The following is a 19,171-nucleotide window of genomic DNA, read 5'->3' as shown; positions in this document are numbered from 1 at the left end:
GTATTTTTTATTTATATAGACTCTCCATGTTTTGGCATTAAAAAATCATTTTACTCCTCTCTACTTTAATTTCCTCAAAAACAAAATGAAGCAGTTTGTCTAGATGATCTCTAAAGTCCTAATTCTAACATCCTATAGGAATTAGCTTTTCCTTTTATTTTTAAAACTATGGTTTCATTGGCATAGGAATGATCAGTGTGGAAACTTCATCTACCAAAGCAGATCAGTACTTCATTTGTTACTATAGGCTTAGAGAGTTGCTTTGTACATTGAGAAGTTAATTGGTTTATGCACGGTGACACATGTGCCATGTATCAGAGACAGATCTCTCCCTTACCTTCTGTCTTAGTAGACAGATTTTAAGTAGACAGACAATTCTAAGACAGAAGAGTAACAAGCGTTAAGCAATCAGGCTTAAGTGACTTGATCAGGGTCATATAGCTAGAAAGTATTGGAAGCCAGATTTGAACCAAGGTCTTCCCAACTCTAGGCCTGGTGCTCTATCTACTGTGCTACCTAGCTGCCCTAATGAAGAAATTTCTGATTCCAAGGCTGATTCTAATTCTCATGATTCAATAAATGTATTGAAAAATTCCTCACCATGATAGTTTTTAGGATGTCAATGATTGCTGCTCCTATTTTATCTGTCAAGATTCTATAGTCTCCTTCACTCTCTGTTCTTTCCATTCTTTTAGTCTATGTCATCTGTTTTACTTGTAGGGTTCTCCAAATATTCATTAGCTCCCCTTGGTAATTCATGTGCTTTTAGTCAAACTATTCTGCTTACAAAGATGGCTGTGAAGTACTTTTCCTCTAAAGAGGGACCATCTCTCAGTAAGAAATTGTAATTGACACCCTTTCCTTTGAGCTGTCCTTCATATGAATCCTCAATGGAACCACTGTGATTTCCTATCAACAAAGCTTGTATTTCTAAGTGCCATTATTGTATCTAGGTGGTTTGTTTGGTTGATGTCACATAGCAATGTTGTTCCATGACATGATGTGATATGATGGGGGTAGTCCACTCTGTTCTTGTATAAAAGAAGAATTTCCTTTTATGGTTACTACAAAGATTAAATCCACAAGATAAAATTTCTCATTTTATATCAAGTACACAGGTATTTAGGGTCAAATTCCTGGAACTTAGGAATTGAAGATTTTTAAATTTTTTGTTGATTTTGTTGGTGTTTCTAAATAGAATGGGTGAATGAGAACATTTTGTTCCAATAACCATGTAGACAGCTGAAGCAGATGCTTAGACCTTGGTTAGACATTGAGGATGCAAAGGTCATTTACTGCATCTTGGGCCATCATCACGTTCCTGACTTTTGTCTTCATGCTGAGCTTTGATGGCTCTATAAGAGAGGCTGGCAACTTTGTGCAACTTTGTCTCACTTAAATTCAATTTAAGATATCATCCCATGTCATAGACCTCTTTGAAAATGAAAGACAAACAATAATCTTGATACCGTGTGAAGGAAATTAGGGGACCTTGATCAGAAAAGTCAGCAATTAATGTGGATGACAACAAAGCAGAGGGAATGTCCCCTGGGCAGCCCTAGTGAAGGAGGAAGGGCAACAGTTGGCCCATGGGTATGACGTGTGAGAGTAAGTGGGCTGGGGGAGATTTAAAATAACCAAGGTGCACTAAGACTGGGCTCTTTCTGGACTTCCACAAGAGAGAATAAGATAGCCTTGCTCCTGCTGTGGTAAGAATATATGGGTCTTAGCCAGCCAAATGGAGAAAAGATCCTAATCAGGTTAATGTTTCTTTAAGGGGGATCTCTCTCTCTCTTTCTCTGCCTTTCTCTCTCTGTTTCTCTGTCTCTCTCTCTCTTGTTTTATTAATAAACACATATAACTTGGACCAGACCTCTTTTTATTCCTAACAATATTGAGAATGTTCCTGCACGGAGTTTCCTTCCAGGTCACTTATCTGAATAGGACTTTGGCTTTGAGGCGTCCTACTAACAAAATCCAACTTTTTCTTTAGGAGACTGAATAGAATGTTTTGGGAAGTGCAACACAATCTTATATAGTACTGTTGTCATCAATAATATGCATTCCAACCTAACTGCAAGTAACTTCTTTCTCCTTGACTTCTCAGAAATGAACCTCACTCTCTGGAATTCCCTCTTACTTACAGTTATAAAATGAGACTTGATTAAATACACGTATTAGCTCTCAAGGACACAGAACAGCTGACCGATCAGAACATCAGAATATATCAGCAAAGGTAATCTCTCAAATATACATGTGCCAATATATTTGCCAAAATGAAAAGACTGCAGCAATTTTTCAAAATTGCCAATACTTTGTAACCCATATATAGAAAATATTCAATGGGCAGATATTTATTCATGGAGGCCTGTAAGGAAGAGGGAACTAAAAGAAAAAGAGAAACTTTTTACTCTTGGACCTTATTTGTTCCCCCTTCCTCATTCCAATTTGTAGCAACAGTATGAGAACCAATAACCACATTTAATTATAACATATTTAATTATAAAATAATATAAAACAAGAAGGCAAAGGTGTCATATTATTCATTTGTAAGCAACATACCTAGCAGATGAATATGTTACATATAGCAAATAAAACAGCAGAAAATTGAAATCTGGGAGCATATGACTGAGGACTGATACCCTGTACTGATCAATAAATCAACCTACTAATCTTTATTAAGCATTTATGATATTTCAAGCACTGGAGATACAAAGATAAAAATGAAGCAGTTTCTGACTTAAATGAGTTAATATCTTAATTATGCAAAAATTATTTTAATGTTTATGAAGTATTTATGCACAATTTTATGTGATGCAAGATAGACTTTGTAACTAGATGTTAGCAATTTCTGAATACTGCAATAAGTAAAAAGTTCCTAAAGTTCAAGGAATCACAGAAAATTTAAATACTCAAGAGCATTCTGTACTGAATTGGAAAGATTTATATAGTGCTTTGAACATAGTCCATCTACTTCATGAAAGAAGTTCCCATAAATGGCAACTCTCCACTGGGAAATCCCAGATTCATCATTAATGAAATGGAACTTGAAACAGTAAGCAGGGCCAGTCTAACTAGCTTTGTAGATTTTGGTAGGACATAAAGTGAAAGGCTGTTCATCAGCCATTTTTCCCAAACACTACTGAGGAATTCTCAGTAAACCTTAAATTGAATCTGAGGGCTTATCAGCAGTTAGAGCAGGTTACAAAGGTCTGGCACTTCTTACTCCTTTGCCCTGACATGAAGAAGTGACAAGCATTTCCATTCTGCATCTGTTGTGGCTTCTAGATAGATTTCAAAGAAAATTCCATGCAGGAGTGAATTAAATCTTATGTCTAGTGGCAGGAGGAAGATGACCCACTGCCCTGTGGTCAGCAGAACAGATGGGGTATTCAAGATAATACGGAAGTGTTAATAATAACAAAACCAAAAAATCTTATTGGTTGCAAGGCAGAAGAGTGGTAAGGGTGGGCAATGGGGGTCAAGTGACCTACCCAGGGTCACACAGCTAGGAAGTGTCTGAGGCCAGATTTGAACCTAGGACCTCCTGTCTCTAGGGCTGACTCTCAATCCACTGAGCTACCCAGTTGCCCCCCTAGAAGGTTGTTTTTTTTTTTTTGAAGCTACAAATATTTCAAAATTTAGGACTATATTAGAGGGCTTTTTTTGGCAGATAACTAGAAAACTGATTTTCCCCTAATGTTCTCCCCCTCATTTGTTTAATTATTTTTGCTTCAATAGGATATCTAGCAGGGACCCAGATTCAGAGAAAGTGAACTGACATATTTTAGCTAGGTAACATAATCTAGCTATGAGATATACCTTATAAGAAATGTTTAATTGTTGGTTTTTCTAAAATATTATCTTGGTTATGACTCTATCTTCAGTAGAAGTATGACTTAATTTGATCTTAATTGATACCTATTTATTATCTCCCTTGGAAAATTAGCCCATTTTATTTTTACAATGTCTACACACACACACAAAATTTCTGTATACTAAATGAAAATCCTTTCTGTTTCAGATTAAACCCCTTTACTTGAACCAGTTTTTTTCCCCCTCAGAAAGTGGGTAAAATCTATTTATAGATCATTTGTATTATTTTCCCATAAGGCTGAAGCACTTTTAAACTTACTTCTTACACTATTTTCTTCATGGGAAAATCATATAATCAGCAGGCTGACAGAGACTTTGAGGAGCCACTTCTTCAAGACTTTTATCTAGACAGGCCAAACCTAATATTCAATGATGAGAATCCATCATCCTCTTCTGAGAAGTCTTCTAAGTACTAAGAAATCCACAAATGTTGGGAAATTCTTATTTATGTTTAAGATGCACCTTTCTGAAATTATAGATTTTCTAAATTCTATATAAACTTAAAAAACAAACAAAATTCAGCTGGTCAAAGACCTAGTGAATTAAAAAAATTTTTTTAATATACTTAATGGATACCAAGTTATATTGAACATTTTTTATCTTTAGCTTAAAACAATATGAATTCCAGTGATCTCTTACACAAAAAATAAAAATAATTTTAATTCAATATTTTTGATTTGAGCATTTCTTCCTTTTTGAACTTCAGTTTGGGGAGGAAAGAAAATGAGACAAGAAGCATCAGGAAAACACCAAGGCCTTATCTTAGTATTGCTTTGTGACAACAACTCAGAGTCCCTGAAATATTCTAGGCCAGTGATGGGCAAACTTTTTAAAGAGGGGGGCCAAAGGAAAGGAAATGCTCATCTGCCAGTCTGTTTCTAAGGTAACTCTTTTGAAGTTTCAGTGTATGTGTCAGATTAGGAATAATATCAGCAGCTGGATAGAACATTTCAGGGGTCCGTATCTGGCCCACTGGCCCTAGTTTGCCCATCACTGCTCTAGGCTATTCCTTGCATTGATGCAAGTAGAAGGGGGAAAACATGTTTTCAAGTTAAAAAAGAAAAGCAACTCTAACATAAGCAATTTTTGTCTAACTTTATATCATTTTGACATAATAGTGGAGGGGGGGATCTATTATAGCTTCCAAAAGTGTTTCATTTAAAACAAGCAAGTAGTGAGCATCTGTTGGTTTTATAGGAATGTTAAATTAATGTGCACAATGAAATAAATAATCTTTATCCAGAAGTACTTCTAAGAGAAACAGCATGGACTGAACCAATGGTTGCCATTCATATTGGGTTGTACGATTACTAACTCACATTTATATAATACTTTAAAACTGATAAAGGGGGGCAGCTGGGTGGCTTAGTGGATTTAGAGCTAGACCTAGAGATGGGAGGTCCTAGGGTTCAAATCTGGCTTCAGACACTTCCCAGCTGTGTGACCCTGGGCAAGTCACTTAACCCCCATTGCCTAGCCCTTACCACTCTTCTGCCTTGGCTCCAAGACAGAAGGTAAGAGTTTTAAAAAACAAAACGAAACTGATAAAGTCCATTTTCTCCACAGCTATCCTGTGTGATAGGTAGTGTATTTATTATTCCCATTTTACTTATGGAGAAATCAAGACTTAGACTGAATGACCAATCCATTGTTTGACAGCTATTCAGACTCAATCCTAGTTCTCCTGACCCCACTTCACCTAACATTAAATCAAGTGCTCCTTGAGACAGGGACATTTTTCACCTTCATTTGTATACTGAGCACTTAGCGCAAAGCCTGGAAGAGTTGGTGCTTAATAAGTGCTTGGGGATTTGTCCTGACAATACTTGAAAGTGATGCTTGAGCAGAGTGCATGTTTAAGCAACTGTAGGGAGCAGCCAGTCAGACAAAATCTCTAAATTCTAGCATAAGTCTTTATAGCTTTCCATATCCTTCCAATTCCCTAGATTCTTTCTCTTTTTACTCATTAAATGAAGATAGGGGTAAGGAAGTGTAGCAAACACAGTATTTCTCAATCTTACAACACTTTTAGGCAAAGCTATACATAATATAATAAAATGAAATATAGATAACAAGTCATCAGTAAGTAGAAGGACATAACACATATGTGGTGTTTACCTAAGGAACAATTTGAAGACGATAACTGGAAATCAGGTTTTTAAAAAATTGACATCAATGACAGTGATCAATGAGAGAGCACAAAGCAATGATCTAGTAACATAAAATGACTACTTTTTCTATGACAAACCAATTAAGCCCTTAATTTGTGCCAGATACAGTACCAAATGCTGGGAATACCAAAATAAGCAGAAATAAAAACAGTTCCTGCTCTCATGAAACTTAGCTTCCAAAGGGTGAAGACAATCCCTGGGATAGGGAATTGTGTGCAATCTCCTTGTCCCTAATTCAGCATTTTCTGATTATCTTTTTTTCTGTCTGTATTGAATCCTATCCCATTCTTTACCCAACCCCACACAAACATGTACTTGCCATTCCTTTGCTAACTGTCCTTCATCATTGGCTTCCAGTGCTGAGATGGCAGGTGAATTCCCATGTTATTATTTTTGTACTTCATTGCTTGGCTGAAATTGCTTTCTCATAGGTTATCATAAATCTTTTAATTGCTACATCTTTTTAAAAGCTTTTCTTGCTCTCTCTCTCTCTCTCTCTCTCTCTCTCTCTCTCTCTCTCTCTCTCTCTCTCTCTCTGTAGCATTTGAAATTATTTACTAGCTCCATTCTTGATATACTGTCCTCTAACACTTAACACAATTCCTGGAACACAGTAGGCACTTAATAAAGGCTTGTTGATGAGTTTTCATGACAATTCTCTTTCCTGGTTATTCTGCTTGTCCGGTTATTCCTCAGTATCCTTTGATTTATCATTATACTTATCCTACCCCCATATATGGGTATGAATCAGGACCCTTTCTTAAGTACTCTGTGAGCTCTCCTTTCCTATCTTTTTTTTTTCTTTTCTTCTCTCCCTTTCCCCTCCTATTCCTTTCTCTTTCCCTCCACTTCTCTTCGTATCCTCATTCTTGGTGATCTCATGATCAGGTATCTTTTATTATCTGTGTGCAGAAGACTAAATGATTCCAAAACCTAAATACTTAGCCTCAATATCATTCCTATCCTCTAATTTCACATTTGCTGGATATCTTCACAGGTATATACTATAGACCTCAAACCAAACATGTCCAAAGCATAAATCATTATCTGGTCCCTTAAGTTCCTCCCCTCACAAATTCCTTATTTCTGTTGAGATCATTAGTATCATTCAAGTCATTCTGATTCACAACCTCAGATACATATTTTCCTTCACTTCTCATATCCAATTAGTTTCCGTGTCTTCTCAATTCCATCTCCAGAACAAAGATGATTAACTTAGGGCCCATGGAATTTTTGAAAAATGGTATTTCAATATGATTATTTTTCTATTTAAATATAATTTTCTTTATAATCCTGTGCAGTTTATGAATTTTAAAACATTATTCTGAGAATAGATTCATAGGCTTTACTAGCCTGACAAAAGGGTCCACAATACAAAAAAGGTAAAAGAGCCCTGTTTTGGAATCTCTCATTTCCATCTCTTGCCACTTTAAATGGTCACCTGTAAGTGAGTTAGATCCTCTACTTGTTGGAAAGCTTTTCTAAAATGAAATTTTTTATTTAAAAATATTTATTTTTAATTTATATTTAAACATTTTTGATGACATGTGCATTATAGTATTATGGTAATAAAAACATGTTGGTATATGTTATGATATAAAAAAGAATCAAAGGAAAGTGCTTGACTACTTGTCTGTCACTTATAGTACATTTTCACCTCATATTACTTTTAAAAGTTTAATACAGACAATTTGGTAGACAGGAAAACTTCTTGGTGTATCTTATTTTAGGTCTAATTATTTATGGTTTGTGGTCCCTAAAAGAGGGACAAACGTTGAGAAGTAAGAGGGAATGCTAACTGGCACAACTGATAAATTGCTAGAGTCAGCAATATTAGTATAAAACATCCCAGTTTCAAAGGACTTTACAACGATCACTTTACCCAGTTCTCCTAATCTCTTACAATCTTTACTACTCTCTTCCTTTTGAAGTACTTGCAATTCTACTTATGTTAGAAAGATTTCCCAAAAGGAAACACTGTTCTAATATAAATTAAGTGAGAGAAGAGTTTGATAGAGCTTTCATATAATTTGCAGGAGAATTACTTTTTTTTTTTAGTTTGACATGAAAAAGATCCAAATAGCACTTGTGCAGACTGGGACAGGGTAACAGGATTGTTAATTTAAAAGGTGCTTCTCTGTGCTGAAAGTAGACAGTTGCTTGTGTTGCAAAGCTCTATCAAGCATGGAGATTAGATCGTAAACTATTAGAAACCATCATGGTGAGAGGGTATTTGACTCACCCACCATCACAACATAAAGAACTTTCAAAGTGAGGATGGAATTGCAAGCTCAGCAGTGAGATGAAACCAATAGTCTCTAATAGCTCAGATGTAGTCATTAAAGACTAACAAATAGCTAATCTGTGAATTGAGGATATAAGTTGAGCACCCATTATGGCCTGTTGGTTCCAAAAATGCCAACATATGTATTTACTCAACAGGCTATAATGACTAAAAGAATGGTTCCAAAGAGTAAATAATTGGCATTTTCAAAATAAATGAAAAGAGATCATCAAATAAATCTTTGTTCAAATTGGTTATTTGCCAGAATGGTAAATTTAAAAACAAAAACAAAACTCAGAAATTCAAACTCACTCAATCAACAAACATTGATTAGGTGTCTACTATGTGATAGACATTGTGCTAGACACTGGAGACATCCATTCCTTCCACCCCCACTCCCAATTATGGCACTAAGAATTGGGGTGGATTTGAGGGGGAAAAAAAACACACCAAAACTCCAGGAAAGGAATATTATGCATTGGAGATGATCTGGACTTTGCCCTCCAACATCCTCATTAGTGTAATTTCCTGCCTTCCTTTGAGGCCCAGTTTAGGTATCATTTCCTTCATGAAGCCTTCCCTGATCTACTGAGTTGAAAATATTCTTCCTCTCCTAAGATTTCTCAGAGAAATGCTGTTGGAACCTTTCTGCTGAAGTTTCCATGTTTTTCTTTGTATTATAGTTTTTGTGTACATGTTTTATCTATCTTTTTTGAGTATAAGCTCCTCTTCTCTCTAGTATCTAGCCAAAGAATAGACACATTAGCTATTTATTGATTAAAAACTTAGATTTGAGTCTTGAATCTGTCACATTGCTATTGTGACTTTAGACAACTCTTTTAACCTTGCTGACACACAGTTTCTTTGTCTATAAAATGGATATGTTGAGTCAGATGATTTCTAATGTCTTGTCCAGCTCTATGATTCTGTGATAGTTTGTATAGTTTCATATGGAAATGAAAGAAACTGACAAAAGTCAGAACAAACCATTGGATAGAATGGAATTAAGATGTATCATTTTATACTTAGGTCTTAAACTATGTGTCAGCAAGGTTAAAAGAGTTGTCTAAAGATTCTCTAATCTTTTCTATACTTTTTTTGCATATAAGAAACATACTGAATAATATTTCTCTCCAGTGAAGCAATTAAAAAATTTCAAATGAACAGTTAAATTTTTTGCCACACACAGATTAATCAATTGATTTTTTTCTGATGCAAATATAGTGGTAGTAGCTTCCTGAAAATTATAGGGATATTAGAAAATAAGTCTTGTTATATTAGTTTAGAGATAAGAAGTAGAGAAGCTGGCTTGAGAAAAAATTGGAGATTCAAATAGAGCTGAGACAGAGTGTCAATTTCAAGTCTAACGGCTTTTTTCTGTGACAGTTACTTTCTCTTGGAGTGGCAGTTGGTCTCAGGCAGTTGGCAGTTATTCACAGAGACTCTCTCTGAGGGCTTGGAGGAGGTAACATCTTTGCCTCTAGCTCTCTCACTATCTGAGGTAGGAGGAAAGGAGGAGAAGAGTTGAAGGAGCTCAGTGTTTTCTATTTCCAACTTGGGAATATTGAGTATCTATTACTGTTTTTATAGATTGTTTTAACTCTGAGAAGACCAAAGGAAAACCTGGTCTTTGGTTTGGACTCTGAGTCTGTTAAGGCTCAGAGTCCCAACTTGGTTCTTGCTGAGACTCAGCCAGCTAGCCTTTGTTATTTTTATAACTTGGAGGCAAAGTTAAGAATTATAAGGACAATAGTGTTAGTTTATGTAGAAGAGTAAAAATTTGGGTTAGTCAGATCAGGAAGGATCAGTGTAGCCTGTGGACACAGGAGAAATGGTTCCTTATGGAACCAGGGAGTTTTATTTTGGTGGAGTTAGAATCCCTTAGAATTAGAAATCCTTTTTTATCCTTATATATTTTGATAAATATTTTATTTTTCATAACAAGAGTCTCTTTAGTGTTCTTGTATCTGGCCCTGAAGGGAAGTTCACTTATGATCTTCACTTCACTGATATAAACTGAAGATACTTTGTAAGTACAGCAAGCAGAGTATCTAAATTAGTTTATAAATCAATAATCAATTAATTGCTCTATTGTTTTACAGTCATCTTTTATTTTTAGAGAATGAGTATGATTTAGTTACTATTAGCATATTGGTAATATTTCAAAGGGAAGGAAATTAATAAAAGAATGGGCTAATATATTTATTATAAATATTGTTTTTATGAGAAAATAGAATAATATGACTTTAGCTTTCTGGTTAGATTTCTTCCTATTTTTGTGTCAGTGAAGTTCAAATAGTATCACAGTTCACTTAAAAACCAATCCAATACTTTAAGGAACCAGTCTGAGTATAACATACATAATTGGCACTAATTGAGGTAAATTTAGGTAATCCAAGAAATAAAGAGCCTTAAAATCACCTGCATTTTGTTTAGAAAACATTTTATGTTGACTTCTTTTGGTATATGTACCACATTCTTGTTCCCTTAAAGCAAAAGAAAGAAGTACTCTGGCAAGACTTGATTTAGTAGGAGATGGGAAGCTGTTGATTTTCCCTTTTTTCCTTCATTGATTATCTCAGATTCTCCCTGGCAGAGGAAATTATTGAGTAGCCTCTTGAAGATTTCATTATTTTTTAGTCTACACCTACAATTTCATTGATGTGCAGGTAACTCCTTAATAAGCAAAGCACCCACATAAATCAGTAGTAATTCACCAGAAACCTAGGGTCTTAGAAAGTTTCTGGCCCTGAGAAGACAAATGACTTCTCATAGTTGCACAGTGAGCTGGTGATAAATGCCTGGACTAGAAACCCAGGTCTTCCTGATTCCAAAGCTTTGCCTTTATCCACTACACAATGCTTCTTCTCAAGAATTTCCTTATATATGTATAGGAGTTAAGATATCAATAAACTTTTAGGATAAATTGTACATCACCAATAAGTTTGAGATCAAGATTTACTATAGAACTTAATCCACTAAAGCCAATTAATAATAATCTGTATTTGGGAGTAATGGCTCACTTCAAATAAGTTTTCTCTTCCAGGGTGCAAAATCACAAAAATTCCACAGTAACAGTTCAGTGACATTGGATTCTGGGTAGTTTTTCTTGCTAGTCTATCTGTGCTATCAGACAGAGCTGTATTTGACCAGGATGTTTATATAGAAAGGGAGAGAGCTGTAGAGAACATTTTTCATCTTATAGTCAACTACAATCAACTAACCAACAATTATTGTTAAGTACTTATTTACTATGTGTATGACACTATGCTAGGCTAAACTCTGTAGGGAATGTGGATATAAGGCATAGTTCTTCAAGGAGATTTAATTTAGTTTATGAATCATAACTAACATGTAGGAAACAATTCAAAACTATGCAATCAAGTATAAAGTTGTTTGCTATCTTGCCACATATAAATTGTAAGTATTGTAGGAGAGAGAGAGTAAGGGAAGAGTTCATGGAACAGGTGAAATTCTGACAGAGTCTAGAAGAAGATGCAGGGTCTGCATAAGTGGAATGGAAAGAAGAAGCCATCCCAAAGGAGCTGGATAACAATAGCAAGAATCTGGAGGTAGAAATGGCCATGGCATGTTTCTGTGGCTGAGAGGATATCCATATGATTAAAGATCATTAGAAAAATTCACCTCATTTTACTTTAGTCAGAGGAAAGAGTGGCTAGATATGTATGACAAGCTGGAGGTGGAGAAAGAGGGCAATGAGGAGAGAGTAAGCATTGGTTATAAGCCAAGAACACCATGAATATTTATTAGTGAAATAAGAATACCCAGCACTTTGTCCAGGATGACCAATGAAAGCTAGAGCCCATTTTGGGATAATCTTCAATAGAACTGAAAAGTAAAGTGAAAGGTAATAGTTTATGGAAATTAGAACTTTTCCTTGTTGTGGTTGCCATTAAAGGATGACAGAATGCTGAAGAAATTCCATAGTTGTCAGAATACACAAGTAATGCTATATTCTAGCTGGGATGATACTAAGGGAGTGGCCAATTTATTTCAAAGGCTGTCACAAACTAACCTATAGTAATATAAAACTCCAAATATTTATTTCCTCTCTTTTAAAGCATAAATCTAAAAGCACATCCTGAAGGTCATGAATAAGAAGGCAAAAGCTCTCTAATACTATATTTTTTATCTTGAGACACAAAATGCAGCAATGTCTCCTCTTGGAATTTTTTTGTTTGCCCTTTTCATACTTTCTAAAAACAACTACCAAATAGATACTTAACATTATAAAATGGAGGTCAAATGTTCCATTTCTTCACTGGGCCTGCAGTCAGGAAGACCTGAATTCAAATCCAGCCTCCGACATTTACAAGGTTTGTAACTCTGGTTAAGTCACTTAATCTCCATTTGCCTCAGTTCTCCCAACTGTGTTTGGAATAATAGCATTTCTTCCCAGCATGGTTGTGAGATTATATTTATAAAGTGCTCAGCATAGTGCCTGGCACAGTAGGAATTATATGAAAACTTATTCCTTTCTTTCTTCCCATGTCCTGAGGTGTCAATTTTTGAAAATTTTTGGACCTAATTTGATACAAATGATAATAAAATGACACAAGACATTAAGAAGGATGAATTCACCCCATCTAATAGCTTAAGTTTGAATTTTGGTTTTAACGAACAGTTCTATTAAATATTACCAAATTGGAAAATCCATGTACAAAGAATTGCTTTTGCATGGGAGTTTGAAATCACATAACTGAGTTGTGCTCCAGTGTCAGATGCCAGTTCAGCATGGAATTATGCTTGGTACATTTGGGTGTAACTCACAGTCTTCATGAAAAAAAGAAAACCTATATCCCTTTTAAATTCATTCTCAAATTAGTCCTAAAGTGTGAATAAAATACAAGTAGAAATTGGCTTGGGGCTATAAAAGTTGTAAGCTTAGAAAACTTGGACTGAATCCTTTCTCTTGCCTCTACTAATATGTCTCCCTGATTAACTCAGCTCAAGGGAACATCACTGCTAAAGGAGTTAGAACATTTGTCAATGCATCACAAGGTCCTTGGATGAAAACTCTCCATCAGTGACGCTGGAAAGAAAACAAAACTTAACCACCCATTTCCACTCCTGTTTAGACTATTGTTGCCTGGCAAATCACTTGCCATACAGTTGGCCAAGTTAAGAAATGGTTTATTCTGGATGGATCATAAAGAATGTTTGCTAAATATGAGACCATTCTAATTTGTAATTCTGCAGTAGATCTCAAAGGCCACTCACTGTCAGTTCACATTCTGTTAAACTAGATCCAGTTTTCTTGGTGGATTTGTTGTTTTGGAGGATTCTGGTACCATCATGCTCAGAAGATAAGGGAGAAAGCTACAGAATAGAAAAGGAAGATGGCAAAAGCATTCTGGAAAATGTCTAACTGAAAAACTGGTCACAGTCCCGTAGGTCACAGAGCAATGTTGCCAAAGGGACCATAATAATACTTGTATGTTATAACACTTTATAAAGATAACACATTATAAGCACTCTGTTATTTTAGGTAAGAAGAGCTGTGGTGTGAGGGAGAAAGAAAGCATAAAATAATGACCTATTTGCCTCCATTTTAGGTGGTCCCCTAGCACTAGTAACCTATTATTAAAGAACAAAAACAAACAAAACAAAGTAATTTTGAATGAGGTACAGTTATTAAGAGGAAAATGCAATAGGAATGAAGGATACTAGAGTAAATTCCTTAGTCTTTGAATTAAGTGCTGATATGATAGGTGAAAAAAACCTGAGATCTTTAAATTGTTTCTTACCAACTACTATGACTTAGTTGCCCTGGCAAGCATGTAAGTGTTCTTTTAAAGACTGATCTTAGTTTTTTCCTTGAATTTTAGTTTCTATAGAAATAAAAGGTTTAGATGAAATATATGATCTCATGTTGGCATATAAGATGTACAGTGAATAAATGATGGATAGGTTTGTGAAAACTTCTTATGGGAGGAATAGGACATTCTAAGAGATTTTTCTTTAGAAAAAGGCTTTTTGGCATTTTTCAAACAACAAGAACAAACCATTTAATCCTGAAGAAAAATATTTTAGATATTATTTGATGTACAGAGGCAGAAAAGGAAGTAAAACATTTTAGAATGAAAAAGGATTAAAAAATCTTACTGAAGAGTATTTTTAAAATTAACCAGTAGTCATGAATATGTACTTCAAACTTGCCTAGTTACTTGGTTATTGCATCAAGACCTGAACATCCTATGACAAGAACAAGTGACAGCCTACAAATTTTGGGAATGTTTGGTAATCCATGAATTAAAGAAAATTTACAATATCTACAACAGTTTCATGTAGAAAAGGTTTTTTTTGGGGGTGTGTGTGTGTGTGTGTGTGTGTGTGTGTGTATAAGATATTTAAGTTTTTGTGCTGGTTTTGACTGAAATAAAAAAGAATCCTTCACCCATATATATTTATTACTTTCTTAATTTTTGTTAGATCATTGATACAGAATAGAGTAGGAATATTTTCTGAAATATTCTTCCAATTGGAAAAAAAAAAGTATGGTTAAGCCAGTCAAGTTGTTTCAACTTGGTTTGTTACAGCTGTTTCTCTGGGCTTAAATATAATTATGCACCATTTTGAAGTAAGTGGGAGATAGGGCTTGGAAAAGACAGCCAAAAGATTAATTCTCAAACCCTCCTTCCTATCATGAAATGATCTTAAATCTTTTGAGAGATTAATTTATTTAAATCCTTTTAAGTTCTGTTCAGAGGAAAGTACTTAATAGGGATCAACTTAATTTTTTATTTGAAAAAGAAATGTTCTAAGACTCACATCTAAGATCTATTTCCTATTCTTTCACTTGATTAAATGTTTTTTCTCCTTACTCCAAGCAACCCAAGTTTTACACTATATTGCAGCTCTTTGTCTTCTGGCTCTAAGTAGAAACACTGAGAGGAAAGGATATGTGTTGCCAGACCAGTTTTTACACCAAAGAGAACAGGATAAGTGGTATAAAATGCAAACATTTGGGCATTTGATTTTACTTATGAATAAACAGCATTTTGAAAATAATTTTTTTCATGATCTCACTTTCTGTTACGTTTTCTTTTTCCCAATTTATTTTTGTTATTCCCTTCCCTCTTTCCTCTCTTTTCTCCCTCCCTCCCTCCTTTCCTTCCTCCCTTCCTTCCTTCTTCATTTGCTAGCAAACATTAAGAGGCCTGAGTAATGTGTGGAAAACTGTGATTTTCCCACAAAAAGTAAATTTAGTGGCTAGAACAGTAGGTGTATTTATATGCTGAGATAAGGCATCCTACTGTCAATACAACTTGGAAATAGCATATTCTATCACTTACTGCTTTGAGACATCTCAGTCTTTGGTTAGCCCTGGATGCCATCTTTAATCTAAAATAAATAGTTTTCTCTTTATGAGCAGAAATGTAGCCCATGTAAACTAACATTTCAAGTTATTTTCTAAAGTTAGTGGAATGGAAATATGGCCCCATAGGGTATTGATTTATATTAGTCTTTGTTTAATTTTGAATCAAATCTTGCTCAAACAGGCAGAAACCATTTAATATTTTGTATAGTGTGTACTCCACCTAGATGCTTCCTGAATGGTTATTATTGTTCCTACCATTATTAATTGTATGCTTGTATTATCAAAAACAAGGATAACCGTAAAAACAATGACTTTTTTGACCCTAATAATTCCTGGTAATGACGTAGTGTATATTCTCGTTATGATGGCAAAAAAGAAAGAAAGCTGCTAAATACAATCTTCCATCCTCCTGTGAAGGCCCATTTCCTTGAAACTCCCTTACTCCATATACCCACTAAAAATGAGTATGTTACGTGAATATTTAGAAAAAAGGGTAAACAATTCAAAAATCTAAGGAGATCCCTCTGGATGCAAACCACTGATTTTACAAAGTTGATAAATTCTTTTTATGTCGATTATCTGATGGTTTTCAGAAAAATGAGTTCTTGTCACTATAAACCTCATTTTGATTTTAACTAGGCACCTAGATATTTTTTAAAAATGCTTTTTACTCTTTGAAACAATCCCTGATTCAACCAGTTGTCCTTTACTTCTAGTCTTTATCCAGACTACTACAAATCAAGCAAACTGAAAGGAAGTCCAAATATTCTTTGAATAAGGTTTTTCTGCACAGAAAACTTCAGCATCAAATCAGTGAAAAGAACTGAGACAAACAAGTATTTGATATGCCTATTGACTTCCCATTAACCTTGAGAGTAAATGTAGCTATGGTCAAACAAAAGAACATAGTGGTGCTATGGTTAATGAGCAAAAAGGCCTGATAAACCACTGAATCAATAAATACAAAGGGATGGATCATTTAGTAGATTAGATCAGTCATCTATCAAAAGGTGAGGCAGCATTTCATCCTGACAAAACTTGTTCAATTATAGTTTCTTGATAGAGATGACAAATCTTTGCCTAAGTTTTCTTAAGGAAACATTTGGAGAAGTGTTTTTGTGTTAAAATATTTTTACTAAACTATTGATAAAATCATATCATTTTGGAAATACAATGATGAGAACCAATATAATAAAATTAACATAATTACAGGCCCGTGATGAGTGAATCTGTCTGTTCATGATAAATTTATGTGCCATTCAAAAATATTATGACCTAACAGAAGGAAGAGTTCCTCATTTCAGTGAGACTTATTCAGATTCCCCTCATTAGCTACTTACTGATTGCTGATTGATAATGTCAACAAACAGAATGAAATAAGTAATATATTAGTGGAAAATAAGCCTGCCTTCCCCTAGGGAGTTAGTTACAGAGGAAGGGATAAAGAAAAGCCAACAAGCACTGGTGGATTCCTTTTTGAATGAAAGGAATACCAAGAACCTATGAGGCTATAGTTAGATCTTAATCAGAGACTCATATTTTGTATGGCACATTCCACCTCTATGTGCTCACTGATTTCCCTTCCCCCCAACTCCATACCCTTGAGTTCTCCCATAGAGAACATGCAGAATAGTAATGTAAATTATGGATTCTGATGGGTCATCTGCACCCTTTTCCCTTTCATCTATCATAATCTTTTAGCTCACTGTCCATACTGTCTACCCAAATGTCTCTTCTTCTTAGAAGGTTCCCTAAAGTTATCACCATAAGCTTACTTGTCACAAGGTCCCACCTTTGACAGAAGACCTAACAAGGCTCTTAAGATCTATGACTCTAGTGACATTACTAGATGCAATTCTTCTACACCAGAACCTGATTTATCTTCTCTATACCTCTTACCTGCCCCCCTACCCCAACCCCAAAGCACACAGGACATTAGATTCTCTATGCCTCTTTCCAACAGGTTTTGGCTCAATGGGGGAGTTGGAGGTAAGAGGGATCACTTTGAAAGAGGAAGAAGCTTTACGATTTATGTTAACCGTTTTCAGAAAACTAAAACATACATTTGGTCTATGTGGCAGGAGCCAATGCTTTGGCCTCCCTTACCCTCTACTCTGACCACTGGAAATCTTGTGATCTTAGACTGATCTCCTTACAATCTTCCCATGCAGTTTACACCTCCTACTCTAAACTCTTCATTACCCTCCCACACGAAACACACAGAGCAGGCAATATCTTTCAAAGACTCCCCCAGCAATACTTCTGGAAGACGGAAGGAGAGAAAAGGTTGGGAGTAAGTTGTCAATATTATCCAACCTCTGCCCCCATTATCTTTTAAGGGCTCAGAGACTTTTGTACACAAGTTACTAGTCTTCCTAACATATCTCCTCTTCTTAACTAAACAACCCAATCATTATCAGGACCAAAACCATCCCCGCCCCCTAACCAACAAAAACAAGCAGACCACAGTGCTGCTGCTGCTGTCACCGTCGCCGCCCCAACTGTTGCAGGCACCAGGGGCGGCGGACTGGCACTGCTGTGCCACAAACACAGGACGCTCAACACTTAGGAAGGGGAAGCCCCAAGAAACGGAGGCAGGCAAAGGCAAAAGCAAAGCAAAGAGGGCGAGCCCCTCAACACCTTGGGCGGTCTCCAGTGGAGCGTGTGTGGTGGGGGTGGAACTAGGTTCGGGCGTGTGCCTGTGAATGTATACGTGTAGGGGAGACAGGGACACGCATAGGGGTGTGTGTGTGTGTGTGTGTGTGTGTGTGTGTGTTTGTGTGTGTGTGTATGTGTGTGTATGTATAGGGGTGATGCTTATAGTCCAGATGCACACAGAAAGCCCAGTAAGAGCAGCAGTCACAGAGGGAGCAGTCCGCTTGCCTGACCTCCCGCGTCTGGTCCCCAAACCCATTTTTACCTTTAAGATCAGGTCAGTGTGGTGCTGGTCCAGCATGTTCTCCTGTTGGAAGGAGGTGATGATAACCCGGCCGTAACGCCCGGGAGTCTGCAGGTCCGAATAGAGCCGGTGCTTGGAGCGGTTCACCGGGAAGAGACTGTTGACTAGATTCCTCTCGATCTTGGCCAGGCTGTGCTTGGGCGCCAGCAGGTGTTCCACGCTCTCCTCTATCTGGTAGCGGCTGAAGCTGGCCCCCAGGAGGATGGAGATGAGCACGGGGGCGGAGGCGAAGAAGACGGGGTGACTGGCAATGAAGTGGCCGAGCCGGGAGAAAGACGTCCTCAAGCCTCTGTGCAGAACCTGCCGCAGCATCCTAGTGCAGAGGGAGCGCAGGAGGAGGACAAGGCGCACGCACGGCTGTGGCTGTGGTTGTGGCTGTGGCGGTGGCTGTGGCGGTGGAGGTGGTGGCGGTGGCAGCGACGGGGGTGAGATCTGAAGCTCTCTCGGAGCCCGGTCACAACCATCGGGGAGTCCCGAGCAAAACCTCGGGAGAGTCCCCTCCGGGAGGAAACAGACCCTCCTCCCTCCCCCCTCCCTCC

The 19,171-nt window shown here is 36.6% G+C and overlaps 1 protein-coding gene across 1 annotated transcript in view; it reads right to left on the bottom strand.

Annotated features, from left to right (window-relative positions):
* Nucleotides 1-18,944, bottom strand: part of PTCHD1 (patched domain containing 1) — a 59,018-nt gene extending 40,074 nt beyond the window's left edge. The window contains exon 1 of the mRNA XM_044666817.1: nt 18,594-18,944. Coding sequence (XP_044522752.1) covers nt 18,594-18,944 — 351 coding nt within the window. The remainder of the gene's footprint in view (nt 1-18,593) is intronic.
* Between the last annotated feature and the right edge of the window lie 227 nt (nt 18,945-19,171).

Source organism: Gracilinanus agilis, chromosome 3 (genome assembly GCF_016433145.1).
Source record: "Gracilinanus agilis isolate LMUSP501 chromosome 3, AgileGrace, whole genome shotgun sequence".
NCBI classification, from domain to species: domain Eukaryota; kingdom Metazoa; phylum Chordata; class Mammalia; order Didelphimorphia; family Didelphidae; genus Gracilinanus; species Gracilinanus agilis.
Note: the sequence above shows the minus strand (reverse complement) of the source record. Positions and strands in the feature narration are given on the sequence as shown.